Genomic DNA, 19,067 nt, shown 5'->3' on the forward strand with positions numbered 1-19,067 from the left:
GCAATGAAGGCAGGTACTGGGGCACACTTAACATGTCTCGCAGCATGTCCAGAAAGAATAAAACCATGGACAGTCTTTATATACGGCTTTTGCTCAGGCAAAGAGAAGCCTCATTGGTTATTGATGACATTTACGGCTCGTCTCATATGAATTACAGTCCGCTGAAATATCACTTTGGAGCCCTTCTTTTCTTGTACCTTCAAGCCTTCATGGCAGCCGCTTGATTTGTAGGTCGTAAATGATATTTGGATGCATCGCACATGAAAAAGCAACCTAGCATTTTCTTTCTTGGGCACTAACAGTATGTCATCCTCAATTGATCTTTGCAGGGAAATTCTGTTTTCTATTTCAGAGGCTGGGCCCGGCTACAGAGCATGGAGCTGGTAGCGTTTTTGCATCTTGCTCAAGGACACTATGGTGGAGTGAATGCTTTCCAATGTGTGGGCTTCAAGGAGGTCTCTGTTATTAATACCACAGTACTAATTTATGTAGCATTTGATAATGCTGACGGGGAAGATTAATACTCCACTTTAAAACTGGATTGTAAAGGATTTAAAATCTGTCAATAATTCCTTTTAATGGTTACTTAGAACAGTGGTTTTCAAAGTGGGGGCCGCGGCCCCCTGGGGGGCCGCCAGGGGGCGCTAGGGGGGCCTCAGAAATTTGGAGGGAAGATGAGAAAAAAAAAAAAAAAATAGTTTTTATTTTTTTATTTTATTTTTTTAATAACCATTTGTCCTGAACCGTACAATACGTAAACTGCCGTAATCGTTGGATTCTCAAGTTCAGCTGCAAATTCGGCATGACGACATCATAATCTGTGTAGACCGTTGTTATCAAGCTGCTCTGCTCCTCAAGCTAGTGTGTAGCTAGCTAGCGCAAAATGGACAGGTTTTTGATAACAAAAAGACCAAAGGAGAAGACCAACAGCCCTGCCGTGGAGGACTTGTTTTTTTGTAGCATTGTCGGTGGGTTTGGGGGTCCCCGGCCAGAAGCTAATGCTATTTGGGGGGCCTTGGCATGGAAAAGTTTGGGAACCCCTGACTTAGAACATTAAAAATATTAAAAATAAAACCAGTTGAGTTTCCAATGGCCCTATTATAGCTCTACTATAATATTCAACTGAGCTAAAAACTTTCCCACTGAGGCACCAATGGTCCTGATGACAGACAGAAGTGGCTGGCTGGTAATCTGGAAAGACCAGGTCCTATTTCCTGCTCTTCTCTCATGCTCCTTGTTCTCTACCTTCTTCTCCCTCTCTCTGCCCCACCTCAACCCCCCCCCCCCCCTCAAAATCTGGCCGGTGTATTCTGATGGCTTTACCAGCAGGAAGTGGGCTTTTACTGTGAAGGCTCTGGACCCAAGAAGCGTCTGTGAGAGGCAGAGTCCAAATTCGAGGTGGGTCCTGTCACCACCTGTTCTGTCTCACCTCAGGGTTTGACAAATTGCAGTACTGTGCAGCTTCTTTTACACTTATTGACACTGACAAGACAAGAAATGTTAAGTAACAGCCTCAAGAGTCTCATGACAGGACTGTTTAAAACTTCATCATCATAGCATATAGGCACAGTAATGTGTAAACATGGTCAGAAAGTCACTATTCATGTTTCCATCAACAAATTTCTATGCGCATCATGAGGATTTGCATGAGAAAAGCTTAATGGAAACATTGAAATTTGAAGTTGAAATTGAAGTTTTTGTCTTTTTCCAAAAATAGTTAATGCGCTAGACGGGAGATGGAAACACTTTTTTCCAGATACGTTCTGACATAGAGAACATTTAACTCACATGAGTGATCAGCTGTTTCATTTCTGCTGGTCAAGACAAGCTGACATGAAAGAACAATTTTAAGCTCCCTAATTGAATCCAACTTCTAAAGACTTCCCTCTATTTTCTCTTGTGGGTGGCAAAAGTTTTCCAATAAGCAACCTCTTTTTTGTTATTTTTTCTCTCTCGCTCAGTCTCTTCTTCTACTGTTTACTGACGGATTACACTGCCATCTTCTGACCAAAGTTTGTTTATTCAGCATTATTAATTTGCTCTAAACCAGTTGATGGAAACGCATTTTCTTTAATGTGACATTTCAAAATTTTGCTTAAAAAATCCCTTCAACTTTAATCGTGTTTGCATTTTACTCTTTAACTAAATGAATGTATGAATTTTTGATCTTTTGCCAACACTTAAAACATTTTGCCATTTACATTTAATTTCATGACGTTTGAAGCCAAAGGCCATTTTTGCAGAAGCATGTTTTTACTCAAACAACAGCCATTTCCAGCCGCACCTGTCAATATTCAACCTGTTTACAGCAGCCGAGTTTCCAGCAGTGGGAAAGCAGCTGACCCTGTAAGTACACAGGTCTTGTGGAAAATGACGGTAATTCCAATACTGTTGATACCTCAGGAGACTTGGCACGGCTTTAGTCATCCGCCTGGATCCAGCAGAGAGCAGTAGACATAAAAACACTTGGGATACAGCGGGAGTTGCCATAGTAATCCCCCTTTATTCATGTATCCCACCCCAATTATTACTTTTAAGCGTTTTCTTTCTTTCTTTCTTTCTTTCTTTCTTTCTTTCTTTCTTTCTTTCTTTCACTTTTCATTTACATCATTCTCTATATTTCGCTCTTCTCTTACTTCCTCTCTCTCTATTAGCCACCCAGATGAAAAGACAAGGGGCTTTCTGATTTCCATCCCTTCAGGTTTGTTTCTGGGATTGTTCCAATCATGTGGGAGAGCCCTTTCTCCACTGTCTTTTCCCAGCACAGGTGCCTGCTGCTCCAGTGGCTCTAGTAAGCTGTCTGCAAATGACATTGGTTCCCCTCCGTTGGTCACATCCTGTGTCCCGGATATGATACTGCCATGAGTCTCTGAATTCCTAATGGAAACATGTCTGGCTTTGGATTGCATGATGACCAGTTGTGGGAAGACTGTGCTGAAAGCACTTCTACAGAAAGAGTGTCCAACAAGGTAATTCCCATATGTTTACATGACAGAATTAGATTTGGTCAGAAATAGCCTGTGAAATATTCCAGAAAGTCTTCTCTTAAAGGTTTTCTCAGTGTGTTCCTTGGCAGAGCTAAAAAACACACCCCAATTTGAAATAGATACTGTTTGTAAGAGGTCGTCCACAGCTGTTAGAGAGGAGGGTTTGTGAAATAATTTCACTTTTATGATGATGGGATTTAATTTACTTCATGAATAATTTTATGTTCACCTGTGGCAGTACTATGAGCGTGTATAAATCTGTCAGGGTAAAAGTGGATAGTGCCACTTTTTCAAAATATGCTGATTTGTCTTATTGCTAAGAGTTAGGTTAGAAGATCATTACTAGTCTTAAAGGGGGAATATATTGCAAATTTTCAAGTTCATGCTTGTATTTTGGGTTTCAACTAGAACATCTTTACATGCTATAATGTTCAAAAAACACATTGTTTTTCTCATACTGTCTGAAAAAGCCGGGTCGGTTCTGTTTGATGATGTTTTGGGGTTTTCTGTACCTACACTTCCAACATCTCTGCACCATCATTGCAGCTAGGGAATGACACTTTAACTGCATTTTTTCCATATATATATATATATGTATAGTATAATGGTGACCTCACAAACTTATGGAAGTCGCTGATGGCTCGTTTAAAGTCACAGTTTCTGAATATGAGCTGTGTGCATTTCTCCGTGGATTAAAGTCATCTAGACTTTTAATAAAAAAGCACGTGGAAGTCTTACTTTTTATAGTATGGGGCCTTTTAAAGCTACAACCAGCATCCAATTAGCTTAGCTTAGCACAAAGACTGGAAACTAGGAAAATCAGGCTAGACAAAGCGAGGCTGGCTTACTAATAACACCTCATATCTTGTTTATGTAGGGCAGAAGCTTGTAGTTCACAGAGGGAACTTTTTCTTCAGGAAGTGACCAGTACCGGCCAAGAAATGCTCAGGCACGTAACCTCCTGTAACACATGTCGAATTTACACTTCGGTTTTGTATTTGTTAAACAAAGTCCAAAAGAATGTAGACAATGAAATATCCCATCCAGTTCTCTGACCAGAATGAAAGAGAATGTTGTATTTTGTTGCTCTGATTGGAGCACTTTCTATTAAATACACCTCATGAAGAAAGTCACAGTGCCCTGCTTAGAGTTATTGCTCCCTGCCGGAAGTTAGTGGCCTGGAACAATATCTACAGCATGAACTTTTTCTAAAAATTCACACTGCTCCTCTCTGTTATTCTTTGTCTCTCAGTTCTCACTTTCACCCTGTTTGCCACCTGCTGACTCTTGCACTCTCAGCCACTAACTTCACGCAATTAAGAAAATAAACAGAATGTCCTCGGGTCCCCAGGGTCCATTAATCTTTCTTTTTCCTATTACACCATGTTATAACTGGCCTGGCAAGGTGCCTGGCCCTCAACAATGGGTAACCAGTAGACACCCACAACTATGCAGCCCCCACTTCACCAGGCAAAAAGTAAAATGTGTCAGCAGCAATTTGGTCATATTTACCACAGCTATATGACATGTTGAGATTAAATAGTGATGTGTGGTTACTGGCTTGCCATGGTAACAATAGAGCCCCTTTGGGAGGGTTGGCCCTGTGTGTAGATGTTATTTATCATGTGCAAAAGTCAAGGAAAATAATCTCACATATCATTTTTCACATCCAATTAACCATAAAGGCATTTGCGTTTCAGTGAGAGAGTAGCGGCTGGAATGTGAGAGTGTAGCAAGAACTGTGGGTCACGAGTGGACGTCAAGGCCATTTTTTGATATAATAGCTTAAATAAACTTTAGTGGGTGGGAGTTCTCGTACTGCTGACACCTTCATGTCAGCACAGTGGACTAAATCAGAGCAGGAATATGACCATGGCAGCCATAACAGTGCAGACAAAAATACCTTTGGTGTGAAATGGAAAAAGTTCAAGATGGCAACACACACACTTATTTTAAACAGTGGAACATGCTGGTGTTAAAGTTTTTTAAAGGAGCAGACATAGGTTAGGTGCAATCTATATTTTGGAAATAGTTCTGACCCCCTAAAATGGTAAATGTATGCTTTGATTTCTGAATGGAATAAATAAACACAATAAAATGTGTTAATTAGTGATCTTGAGAAGTGATAGTAGATGGATTTTGCCTACTTTGCACAGGCTAGATTTTCCATGTCACCAGTCTTTATGCTAAGCTAGGCTAACTGTTTGGGGGATAGCTTCATATCGTGTCATGCAGACAGACCTGAAAAAGTATGATTCAGACAATTTACACATCAAAATCATTTTTGTAGTTATTTCAGCAAACTTCAGCAAAATCAATTTATTGCAATGAAATCACAGCAAAATCTTTATCTTGGGTACACACTGCTGTAGAAGCACTGTAGCAGCAGTCTTCCAGATGCAGTTCCTGGAGTAGGCAGTGAAATTCACCAAGCTGTGTGCGCCTCTGAATGATGTTATGTACCCAGATATGATGGGGTTTGTTTTTAAGTCAAACTTGTGAGTAATGTGAGGTGAAAATTTTCTTCATGTTTAGCGTAAACACACCATTAGAGTGGTATCAATTTCATTATCTTACTCTATGCAAGAAAGCAAATAAGCATACTTCCCAAAATGTCAAGCTACTCTTTTAACCTTTTGGCAATCATAAGAAGATCAGTCTTTCTTCATGCCATGCACATGGAAACAAATTGCTTTATCTCTAACCTGCATACCTGCGATGAGGAGGCCAAAACATCTGTTTTAACACAATTCTAAAGACATTCAGGCATCTGCAGACCTTTGGATTTTCTTGTTGTTTTTTCCAACTTTGCTCTCTGCCAGCGAGGTCACAGCCAAAAGGTAAGACATCGTCTTCTTCAAAGATAAAGTATGTTTGAGCTTTTACAGCTGAAGGTTAAAGACCACCTCTTGTCAGCCTTCAGGTCAGTGTAGCATCATCTATCTCTATGAGGGAGTCTCTTACAAGTATATTGCTTCTCCAATGAATACTTGTTCTCCCATGGGAATAATCCCTGTGTGAGTGAGTGAGTGAGTGAGTGAGTGTGTTTGTGTGTGTGTGTGTGTGTGCGGACACAAGTGCCTCAAAGTACTGAAACACACACACGTACATGCACACAGATACTTCATAAACACCTCAGTCTCTGACATATAAATATAACTTCAGACACTGACTGTGCATGGTAGGATCATTTTCACCCACTTTTAGCATATAGACATTCAAGAAGACCTGGTTTTATGAAAGAGCTGCCACAGTCTGGAATACTGTTATATAGGCACCATAGTGCGCTCTGGGCGACACCTCTGTCTGTTTCCATGGTGTAACCTCTTCCTCTCCTCATCCCACTCTTCCTGTTGTCCAGATGAAAGGAAAAAGGGGATGATTAAAGAGAAATACTGTACATATGAAGGCTTTCTCCATTCAGTTTCATGAAATCATGACTGTGTTAAAAGTGAAATGGAGAGGAGGAGGGAGCACTTGCCAAAGAACTGTCAATCCATGAAGCCAGCAGGTACTCGCTGCTCTGGGAACAGACACACAAACATGATCCGTCGTGGGAATAGATGCATGATTTATGTACACTGTCGCCATTACGCGACACTACAGCCCCCACGAGAGGCCCTATTTATCCAATGTAATAAATTGGATTAATTATATTTGTCTTAAAATGTTCTCACTCTCAAGCATCGTTTCCACTGTTGAGGAGGCAACTCTGACTCATATCTGACCATCGGTGTAGAAAACAAACAGTCCATCTGTCATCTGAACCAGCACTGATGTGACACCTGAGCTGTGGAGCCCATATTTTTACAGTTTAAGCAAAACGTTAACTTTGTGTTCTCTTAATTCTGAGACTATTTTCATAATATTTCATCTTTTTATGAATGTTTTAATAGATTTATGCCATTAGGTATTCAAAGAGTAGCCAGTTTGTTCTAGAAAGACAGCCTTAGGTGTGAAGGAAACTTAGACTGCCTGCCAAAGAAGTGCAGTCGACCAAAACTTACTGGACCATTTATAATCAACCAATTTGGCTTTACCTTACTCTACCAGAGGTGAACAAACTCTCAAATGTCTCTTAAATTATATCCTAATGACAATTTACTCAATGGGCCCCCTAGTATGACTTCATTGGCCTTGCTTTAACATTTAAAGTAATATTTCACTTCTGAAATTTTGTTAATGTCATATTCATCTTCTTAAACATGCTGCTAAACTATTAACCTTGTTTCTATCCACGAATAAAACCTTACATTGGGTTACCCATAATATAAATTGGAATGTGGAGATGTTGCACATCTATCATCCAAAATTTTTAAACGTAATGGTATGGGGAAGCTATCTTCACTCAGAATGATGTCAAGTTTTATATATATGGCAAAAAAAGGGAAAATAAATCAAATTGTAGTAGCACCACGATGAATTAAATGTTGGGTATTATTCTGGTTTTGGATGTTGGTACACTTTTAACACTATGTAGACAACAACAATCTAACTTGGCATTAATAAAACTGCACCATTTTAGTTAATCTTAGATTAACCTATAAATAAGTAACTACTTACATGCTCCATCATGGTCATTATGTGCAAACATATATCATTTCTATCCCAGCATGCAGCAGCAAGAATGCTGAAGCTCAAAGTACTTTAGATTTTTTTATTTTATTTGCAGTTAAGATGCTAAATTACATTTCATTTTCTTTTCTTCAGTGAAATCTTTGACCTCTTGATCATGCAAATAACACAACACAAACATTATTGTTCATGGAGAACAATAACTTATGACTATTTGTGCATAACAAATGCAAGTATGCTTACATACACTGGTGTATGAGTAATGCACTGAATCTTCTGTAGTTTTAATGATATTTAGAATTTCTGCATCGTCACACTGTTAAAATAATCGCCCTAGTCATTTTTTGTCAAAATTGTTTTTGTGCCTAAATCATCTCCTCATCATGACGCCGGCCACCTATGGTAAAATCACCGACATCCTCAGTTGATCAGATCATGTGATTTTACCCCTTTAAGATGATGGCCTATGTCAAGTGTGTGACTTAAGCGGATTTATTATGCCTACATCAAAATAAAATGGGACTCTGGCAATTTTTTAAACATGCATAAAAAATTGCCAGACTTAAGCAAGATATGGTAACACTTTATTTTGAAAGTGTAACATTAATGCTCATGATACTTGTCATGTTTCTGACAGGCTTGTGTGACTCTTATGTAGACACCTTCAAAATAAAGTGTTACCATATCTCGCTTAAGTCACAAAGGCATGTTCAAAAAATTGCCTAAGTCATTTATTTCTCTTAAATTACATAATTTACACACAGTGTTATTACTATGCCAATAGCCATCCTTTGTTACATCATTTTTGAGTGAAATGATCAATAAATGTCATATGTTACACTTTTGGTGAAGTTTTTTGTGCTTCGTGCAAAACTTGAAAAAACAGGCGATTATTTTAACTGGGTGACGGCATGGTCTCCCCTCCAGTGAAGTCGCTTTTACCGAATAGGCTTCCATACTTGGAAAAAGAATGGCATTTTCTTGAACCTGTCAGGTTGGATAGAGTTGCAAAGCGCTTTCGGGCTTTCACAGATCTACACAACATCGTGTTCGCATGCCCAGCTGCACTACCAGTACTCCCCTTACGCATGACTCCCATCCACAGTGCACGTCGCTTTAAACTGAGGCTGCCGGAGGGGCGTGCACGTTCAGAGTCGGTCTTCTCACACCAGCAGGGACTCTGCACACCCACCGAGAGAAATTCACCATGGCCTCAGCACTGAATTGCACACCCCTTATGTTGTGTTTTATTTATTTTTCGTTACTGTTTGCCAGTGTATTTTGCGACGCCGATGCAGAAGAAGATGAGCATGCCAAGCACTCATACACTGTGGAGATGTTCAACGAGGCGGTGCCCACTGCACCCCACTTTGTCATGTTTTACGCCCCATGGTAAGTGAACAATTAGTTCCCAAGTTTTTTTTATTCTCGACGACGTTTAATAAGCGAGTTGGCAGTATCCTTTGTCCTTCTTTGACATTCCCAATACACACCGACATCTTTAAATAAAAGGTTTTAGTGTTGTATTAGAGCTGACCGGCAAGTTAGCACACAAGCTAGCTAGCTCGCTAGTACCGTTCATTTGGATAACCGGTGTGGTTAGCTTAGCTGCTAACTAGCATAGCCAAACAGTTAGCCAACTGCACTCAAGTGAATTGGAGCACTTTTCACCCGGGCCTCTGGTCTTAACATTGCTAGTAGTTCGCTCGATGTTGAAATTTAGTTGAAAACTTTCCGGCGAACATTGAAAGGGGACCTTATTATTCGCGCGCAGTTTGTGTATGCATGTTTATTGACTGTTCGTGCAGAAATAGGCTGCCACAGTTACCTAGCTGTAGTTTTGGGAGCTGCGCATACGTGGCAGGCACTGATTGACTGAAGTTATGTCAGCGGTGTAAAAGATGGGGTCCTCGGACCCTCATCAGTAACTGAGGGGGTTTCTGAAGGATGAGCTATTCAAGGACCATCTTGACCATGACCCACTTCAAAATAGTTCGCATAACATGAGGGAGAGAGGGATAAGGACAGAGGCTGTATTTAAAGATACGATTAGAGCAGAAGTGTTAATCTGCTCCATCGTCACCCTGTTAAAATAATCGCCTAACTCAATTTTTCAAGTTTTGCAGGAAACACAAAAACTTCACCAGAAGTGTAATATATGACATTTATTGATCATTTCACTCAAAAATGATGTAACAAAGGATGGCTATTGGCATAGTAATAACACTGGGTGTAAATTATGTAACTTGAGAGAAATAAATGACTTAGGCAATTTTTTGAACATGCCTTTGTGACTTAAGCAAAATATGGTAACACTTTATTTTGAAGGTGTCTACATAAGAGTCACACAAGCCTGTCAGAAACATGACAAGTATCATGAGCATTAATGCTACTTCAAAGTGTCATTAATGTTCATGACACATCCCATGTCATGTTTATGACACGCTCATGTCACTCTTATGTAGACATCTTAAAATAAAGTGTTACCAATATTAGTGTCAACAGTAAAACACTGAAACTAAACTAAGAACTAAACAATCTCCCTCTAGTTCTTCTTTGCTGGCTTCTTATGAATGTGGCAAATTGTCAAAGAAGTGATGATCTTAAATGGGGTAAAATCACATGATCTGATCAACTGAGGATGTAGGCAATTTTACTATAGGTGGCCGGCGTCATGAGGAGATGATTTAGGCAAAAAAAACAATTTTGACAAAAAAATGACTTGGGCGATTATTTTAACAGTGTGACGCCATGAAAGGGCTGGTGTGGGTGCAGATTTTATGTCCCACAGACACCTGAATTTACTAATTCAATAATCAGAATTGTCTTCACTAGGTTGAGTTGTTGTATCAGGTGTGCTCCTGCTTGGTAGGATTAAAAACCTGCAGCCACAAGACCCTTTCATGTATCAGTTTGACATCCCTGGATTATAGGTTCTCTTTCCTTTGTCATGCCAAAGGCTCACCACTTAAGTGTCAATTATCTCCCAAGAGTATCTCAAACCATTGTCCAACACCCACAATTGTATTCTTAATATGGGCTATGTAACTTTAGAGCTGCATGCAGTGTCTCTCTGTCGTCTCTACATTTGGCCTAAATAGCTCACTATTGCAACAAAGCAGTATTCCCGATAAGTATCAACTCAAATTTCTGGCTGTCTCTGTGATTTTTTTGCCTTTTCATTGACCTGTATTAACATTATTTGTGTCTATATTAGGGAGTAGTATGTACAATAGTATAATAATAGTATGCTTTGAGTGCCAGAAATTACCAACTTAAAAGTATAGGCCTGATCCTTATATTATTCTGGTTCCTCATTTTGAGGAGAGTACAGTAGTGTGCCACCATCTTCATCATTCTATTTCTGAGAATACACTATCTTAGATATACCACAACTTCTGTATCATCTTTTTCACATGGGCCATAATGCATGTACTTCCACATTTTATCAAACTTGTTGATGGTTAGTTGTCTAAAAATATGAGAGGATGACACTTTAGTTTTGCAAAAGACACTTAAAGAATGCTTTATATTGTACACTGACAGTATTTGTACCACTGTGGTGTCCAGGTGCGGTCATTGCCAGAGATTACAGCCAGCGTGGAATGAACTGGCAGACAAATATAACAGCATGGACGAGCCCCCAGTCTATGTGGTAAAAGTTGACTGTGTCCAGGATACCAAGTTCTGCTCAAATGTCCACGGAGTTCGGGGCTACCCCACGTAAGTACTGTCACACCAATTCTTGAAATCATTAATTTATGTTAAGTCCATGGCATGTGTTCGATCAGCCTAGATATCACCCATGTTTGGGTTAACAAACTGAAACGAATATCTTTATTGAAAAAAATTATGGATTGGCTGTTGTAGAATAAAAACATCTCTTGCAGCATATAAGTAACAGACCTTTCCATCATTCATTGACACAGGTGATACATTGGCCTGCATTCAGTTGAGTTCTCTGCCAGTATCTTAATGACATCCTATTAAATCCTGGTTGTTGCTGACTGCATGCTGTACCTGCAAACACAGCAGTCACTCGCTAATGATTGGCAGAAGTTTTACAACCAAAGCTTACAAGATCCTAGAGCTCGTAATGGTGAGAGTAGTTAGAAAATTGTGTGTATATGCATGTGAAGTTTTAGAAATATACAGGCCTGATTACACGGAGTGAGTTTTAGAAGCTTGGGGTTGCTTTCTGTAATTATTTTCAATATGAGTGAAGCTTTTAGCTTGCTGCTTTTGTGTTGCTGAGTGCTTCGCGTTTTTGCAGGAGTGCCCTGAAAGCATTGAGTTAAAAAAAAAATCTCTAACTCAAAGCAGAAAAGTGCCGACCCAGACATCATGAGTTTCTTCTCATTGTCCAATTGGATGAATTGAGAGATAAAACTGTCTCTGACTCATCCATTCAACTCAAATCATTTTTTTGTGTGTTTCGTGTAGGCTGAAGTTGTTCAAACCAGACCAGGAGGCAGTTAAGTACCAAGGGCCCAGAGATCTACAGTCTCTGGAGACCTGGATGCTGAAGACACTCCAGGCTGAGCCTTCAGTGAGTTGTGTTCACCGTTAGCACCTCAAGTTCATAAACAGTGACCATTACGGTGCAGAAATGGTGCTCATAGATACTTGTTGTTGTTTGTCCTCCAGGAACCAGAGAGTGAATTGGAGCCTCCAAAAGCCCCAGAGCCCAAACAGGGCATGTATGAGCTCACTGCTCCCAACTTTAAGGGCCACATAGCCAAAGGTAAAGATTAAGTGGAACACATGTTGTTTATAATGTTTCATGAAAGTGCTGTTGTACCACTTAACTTAGGCAAGTGAATACTTAACTTTATCTTGTGTATTTATGCAGCTGCATCCTGCCTGCAACAGATAACTTGTTTCTGTTTCGTCTCAAATCTTTGAATGTACTTTCAGTTTTCAGCCACACTAAGTAGTGTTTCTGGATCCCTCCTTAGAGAATGGAAACACCTCATTGCCTTGATTGACATAACTGACATTTCAACACGAGCAACTGAGCCACAATCCACAACGTCGGTCAACTCGAACCAACTATATAACACTCGTCTCCTGTCACCTCACGTTTCTGGATATTCAGACAACGACTGCAAAAATAAACAGCGCTCACGATAATTGTCTCGTTGAAATCGTGGCTTCTAAGCTCTGCTGAAGTCGAATGTTTTGGTTTTGAAGAAAAATAAATTATTTCTTGTTTGGAGACGAAAAAAGGCAGGATATGACATAGGCATTTTTTAAAATGGTGTTTATAGGTCCCACCTTCACACCTTGGCAACAGAGCTCCAATAAACGTTGTGTAATTGGTTGCGTATAACCTCTGTAGAAGAGGTGTATATTTTCATTTTACGACAGGCTGGATTGAGTTTGTTGTGGAATCACCTTTTTACATTGCTCCATCAAATCAAAAACCTGAACATATAAACTTACTCAGCGTCACTGTAAGTGTGCACTTAATTATGTCCATGTAGGAACTGGTATTCACTGCACAGCATTTTACTTTCTACGTACTCTCTTTTTCTTTCCATTTGTGTTCATTGTTCCTGCTGGTAATCTGCCGTTTCTTTTTATAATTTGGCTTTCCTTCTCTTGCTCCAGGTGCTCATTTTGTGAAGTTCTTTGCCCCGTGGTGTGGTCACTGCAAAGCCATGGCTCCAACCTGGGAGCAGCTCGCCACCACCTTCGAGCACTCTGATGATGTCAAGATAGGAAAGGTGAGGAAAGTCTTCTAGATAGTGTAAAGGTTCATGATCCAACTACTCATAAACAATGAATAAGATATTAAATCAATAAAACAACACATACTTTAACATGGGTAAAAACAAGGCAGCTTACGGTATTTTTATTTATTTATTTTTAACTATCCTAGAATATAAGCTGCTTTTGTGACACCGCGTAAAAACGTTAATTAGGTTTTCCTTGGATATGTATTTCAACTAAAAATTTGCAACTTGACATGATTTTGGAACATTATTATTACAATATCTGTGTACAATAATGTTGAGGTGCTAGAGAAGATACTTATCAACACCTAAAAGCTTAAAGACAAACAAATGCGTAAAGAGTCCACTGGGGACCAACTACAACAATGAAAATGAATTATATGAAAATCTCTGTCCCGAACCAGAACATGTGCATGAGGTTACAGGAGATGACACCTGTAACAGGCAGGTGATGCATTGTCACTGATTTTAGACGATCAAGGCTATGTGTAGTAGACACAGTGACCATTTCAATAAGTGACAAGCTGTTATTGCAGTGCTCCATATGCTCTCGTCATTGTTTTGCTAAATGACTTTACACAAGCATGTTCATCCTGCTGCCTGTTTGACAGAACAGGATGCTGGCCACAGGAGAAGCCTCCTGTTTGCATACTGTGTTGCCAAACACACACCTCTTGTGCAAATTTGGGGTCAGTGTTTGCATTGATGTTTCATTCCAGTTTAATAACACATGTTCATATCTTTATGGCCTAGGTGGACTGTACACAGCACTATGAGGTGTGCTCTGAGAACGGCGTAAGGGGATATCCCACACTGCTCTTCTTCTACAACGGGCAGAAGGTACAAAATACGTTTTTGACTGCTACACACTTTCCATTTAAAATTATGTCTACATGCACAACAGTTTGACAAACTCTTTGGCCATGGTCTGCCTCCATCTGACCTGCTGCCACTGTGGCTGTCATGTTGTTTCTCCATAACACCTTCTTAGATTTACTGCAAACTGTAACAGCCTCCATGACGTACATCATACTGGAATGCTTGTTAATCACAACAGTCATCATATGAGTACATTAGCACTATTGAAGATCTGAGTTAAACAATGAACGATAATAAATCATATTTTGGCCCAGTTAAAACTGTTGATAGAACTATACTTTTGAGGTATTGTAAGACATGCATAGTCTTTGGTTTATGTTGTCTTCTTAGTGTGTAAAATAGTATCAGTGGTTCTTAATTATAGTCTCGTAAAGCATGCCTGACTTTCCAGGGTCAATGTTGAGTTCCTGAGGTCCAAAGAAAAAATATTTTTGATATGACACTATCAATATGGCATAACTCACAATGCTGAAAAATTACTCAAACAGCCTCTACAACTTATTCTAATGCGTCTTTTTCAGACGGATCAGTACAAAGGAAAAAGAGACCTGGACTCCTTCAAAGACTTTGTGGACAACCAGCTGAAGGCGGCCGTCGCTCAGGAGCAAGAACAGGAACCAAGTGAGGACCAAAAAGCAAACGAGATCCCCACAGATGAGCCAGCCAAAGAGGAGGTTAAGGTGGGTGTGAACATCAAAGAGAATAAAATTTGTGCACAGGAATTAATGCTGCAGTGGGTGTTAAGCAGGTCTTCTTATGTCCAGTCAAAACATTTAAAAAATAATTCTCAGTGGCTCCAATGTGACATTATTCTGCCTGGCTCTTAAAAGGCTTTGGACCCTGTACTTCTAAAATCGGTCAGATTTAACAATACTTTATGGTGAAGTACAACCACAGATGTTTTGTTTGGCTGGAAGAACACATGGCAGCCATCTCTACCTGCTAATAAGTAAAGATCTCTGAGCTTAGAACCCACTCAACTGCGTGCCTTGAGACTAGTCGTGGTTAGGCTGGTCAATCAGGCTGGTAAAGTACAACAACAAAAGTGAAGCAGTGGGGAAATGCGACACGATTTTAACATGTTGATGTAAAATCTATGTCACAGCATTTCTATTGCCGGTGTGATTGTAAACGAAAAATAAAATGTAGTTTTTGGTAGCTCCCCAGTGCTAGTTCCTCACAGGAAGTCCCCAGAACTATTTTGTTTGAACATCATACTTTTGTGTTTATTGAAATGATGAGGGGACCAAATAGTTTCTTAGCTGCCCCAGTTGAAATTAATAGTTATGCAAGTGGAGGATGTTTGTTCATGTAACTATGATGATCATTACAGTTCAATGTATTACAGTTCATTACAGTTTAATATCAACTTCTTTCCTCTCTGCAGTCCTCTGTGTTGGACCTTACAGAAGACAACTTTGACGAGACTGTGGCCAAGGGCTTCACCTTCATCAAATTCTTCGCTCCATGGTAATATCACTGTTTTATTATTCATTATCTAACGTCCTGTTTAAAGTTACACTCACTGACACCAACCTTTAAATCTATTAATATCTCTAGTCAAACATTGTAATTACAGTGTCCTAGCAATGTTTGTTACTTGAAGTGATGTCATTCCTGTTGTCCTGCTGTCAACTGTAGGTGTGGCCACTGTAAGAACCTCGCTCCAACATGGGAGGATCTTTCCAAGAAGGAGTTTTCAGGTCTCACGGACGTCAAGATAGCCAAAGTGGACTGCACTGTTGAGCGCACACTCTGCAACAAGTACTCCGTAAGTGTGTGGGCGTAATCACGGTTTATACTGTAAGACACTTTACATGCAGCACTCTGTATCTCTTCCCTTCTGTCAGCTTTTTTAATTTCCTCAAGATTAAGTGTGTTCTACAGGATGCAATAAAGTGAAGATGGTGGTTTTATCACAGAGCCATAAAACAATATGACTGCCACATACTTTAATTAGAGGCTACAGACTGTAATCCTAAAGCAGATTGAACAGTGTCATGGGTAAAGAAAAGTTGGCACACATACGCACAATCAGCTTTGATTGTATGCAGAGTCTTAATGATTTTAGTGAGAGTAAAACACAGGGCATTATCTAATGTTGACGTGGGTGAAGAGGTTACAGGCCTCAGCCCACGACTTATCTATGATGAAGTTATAAAAAGCTCAATCACATTAAATCAGCTTGCATCTTTAACAGTCAGATCTTGAACTTCTCATTGCTGTTAAGAGTGTAATTTTCAAATTGAATGAAGAATCATTAAACCAACTTATGATTGTATGCAATGCAGGTTGTGCTGCTTGCAGACTTGCTGTGTAAGAGTTCAACAGTTCACTAGACTGGAGTGATGATTCACTTTGATAAAATGTACCCTTTTTTTAAAACATCTCATATCTGATCTACCGTTATTTTTAACCCTTTAGAGAACACCTTTCTCAAAGAGGATATAGTTCTGTTGGTTTGTCAGCAACATATCATGTCAGCAAACCATGACTATATTTTCATGAAATTTGGTGGACTGACTGCAGAAGATTTTTGGAGTAAAATAAGATTTTGTTTACTGTAGGGCTGTACCAAATACTTTCATTCATAATGTTGACATTCAAATATTGAAATGCCTTCTGTTTTTTGCACGTCTGTTCATTCAGTTTAAATAATATATAGTAGTCGTACCAGGGGATGATGTCATAACATGATAACAGATATTCAAAGCTTTATTCAACAACTTCAAGAGAAGCTTTGACCCTAAAAATATGATATTCATTACAGCCTCAGTTTACTGATAAATGTTTTCACGCATTCTGCATAAAAATGAAAGGTTCTTCAAGCACATGGAATAAGCCTCTGTTGTTGTCGTCTCTTTATTCAGGTACGAGGTTACCCCACATTGATCATGTTCAGGGCTGGTGAGCAGGGTGACGAGCATCACGGCGGCCGGGACCTGGAGAGCCTGCACAGCTTTGTGATGAGGCAGGCGAGAGACGAGCTGTAGAAACAGCCGGCACTCCCCTCTCCACCAATCTGCTCGTCCACACTGCATATCTGGCCAGTAGGACACCACTCTCTCTCTCCTACAGTAGCCCAACCTCTCTCTATCTTTCTCTCCACTCGGGTTCTCTTCAGAAAGGAGTCGGCCAATGACGGACTGCAGTCTGTCCTTCCTCCTGTGTTCACCGACAGAATGATTCAGTAGAGTGTTTGGGATGTGAATGTGTTTCTCATTGCCGCTGCCCAACCTGAAATCTCCTAATATGGAGAATATTATGGTTGGGTCTGCAAATGAAGTAATATGTCTGACAACCACTTTGCAAGCACTGCTCAATCAATCAGAACCACAAATTCCTCGCACAGATAAAATGTCTTTTATAAAATGGAAGCACTATAGGACAGATGTTCCAGTTTCTGCCTGTAAAAAAAAAAAAAAATCGTTTCTGATGAACTTCTGTAGCCATTTGACTTTTTTTAAATGCTAAATTTTATACATGGGATCTGTTGGTAAATCACAAGCCATCACTGTTACGGTACTGTCAGTCAAAAGTTTGTGTCACCCGAATGTGAAGGTGAGTGTTAAGTTGAGGGTCCTTTCTATCCATGCCAGTGATGGCCTATCTGACTTAACTCTCAGGGAAACGCCCCGCACACTAGAAGAAGTTGCGATGGAGGCCATCGTTGTTATCACAGGTGTCATCATTTTTAATTAAATTGGCTTGGTAATCTAAATATCTCACCAATATTTTCTGACTCCTGGGATCTTCACTAGCCCTCCGTCTCTACTCCTCCTAGGATTCAGGATCTCAGGCCTGGACCATGTTGCCCCATATCTCCATAACTGAACATCTTCGACTACTTCCTTTTAAAATGGCCCTTCATTTTTTCCCCAAATGTAGTACAAGAAGCTGTGAATGTACAGTTATTAGCCAGGACATCGTTTAAAGGATTTGGGAACCAGGAAGTAGAGCAATAGTAATAATGAACTTGAGGTTAGAACTGAAAGGAACATTAACTGTAGCTCAGGGTCCGGTGGGCTTGCTAGCATCGTGTCATCTTTCTGACTATGATTGTGATCCATTCTTACCTCTGGGATTGAACCAGCTGCATCTTGGGTCCATATCATCCGCTTTTCCTGCTCCCAAATAATGTTAGTGATGGTGATCTAGTTTTAAAGCGCAGCTACACCAGCCACTGTTTTTTTTTTGTAAGTCTCATTAACCAGTAAAACAACTTTGAAGATGCATCATTCATTGATTCTAACCAAAATAAACCATGTCTGGTTTCAGACTGTGACCACAAGTCTGATTAAGTCTGCTGTATACTGTATCAAAACCATAAAGCCATCTACAAAAGGTTAATTAGTGTTTGACGGTTCAACAGTCAAAGGCCAAGTAACCTGTCACAGACTGGTTCTAATTGCATTTGCAGATTCTTTTCAGCACACTTGTGTGTGACCTCACCCACCTGTTACGCCATGCCCATTACACCGCACATGCTCTTTGACCCAGGTTATGTCCTGCACGACAGGGCTCCATTTATTGTCTAACCCAGCTCCACAAACAGTCAGAGACAGTTTTTTTGTCAGTAAAAAGTTTTTATGGATAGCACATGGTCAAAAGAACTCCAGTGACAGAAGTATTTTTTCCTTGTGAGTCATGGGTTGTGCACTACCCATGGATTTTGTACAAAAAAAGTGAATAATGGCAAGTTGTAACATGAGATTTCATAATAAAAGATTTTTCAAAAATAAGTTGTATTTTCATTTAGTCCTTGCATCTGTCTCTGTTAATAAGGTATGTGATTTTCTTTTTAATAAAAGGTGCAATAAATAAGCTGAGAATGTACAAGTATTTACAAAAAACAGTCTAAACATGATCACAAATGTAAACAGCAGCT

General features: G+C 39.8%; 1 protein-coding gene across 1 annotated transcript; it reads left to right on the forward strand.

Annotated features, from left to right (window-relative positions):
- The first annotated feature begins 8,693 nt into the window (after nt 1-8,693).
- Nucleotides 8,694-18,921, forward strand: txndc5 (thioredoxin domain containing 5). The gene is made up of 10 exons (XM_059326536.1): nt 8,694-8,954; nt 11,133-11,285; nt 12,006-12,111; nt 12,210-12,306; nt 13,176-13,291; nt 14,054-14,140; nt 14,701-14,859; nt 15,567-15,649; nt 15,821-15,950; nt 17,050-18,921. The coding sequence occupies exons 1-10, from the start codon at nt 8,770-8,772 to the stop codon at nt 17,170-17,172; spliced, it is 1,239 nt and encodes a 412-aa protein (XP_059182519.1). The 5' UTR covers nt 8,694-8,769; the 3' UTR covers nt 17,173-18,921.
- Nucleotides 18,922-19,067: the final 146 nt, after the last annotated feature.

Source organism: Centropristis striata, chromosome 23 (assembly GCF_030273125.1).
Source record: "Centropristis striata isolate RG_2023a ecotype Rhode Island chromosome 23, C.striata_1.0, whole genome shotgun sequence".
NCBI lineage: Eukaryota > Metazoa > Chordata > Actinopteri > Perciformes > Serranidae > Centropristis > Centropristis striata.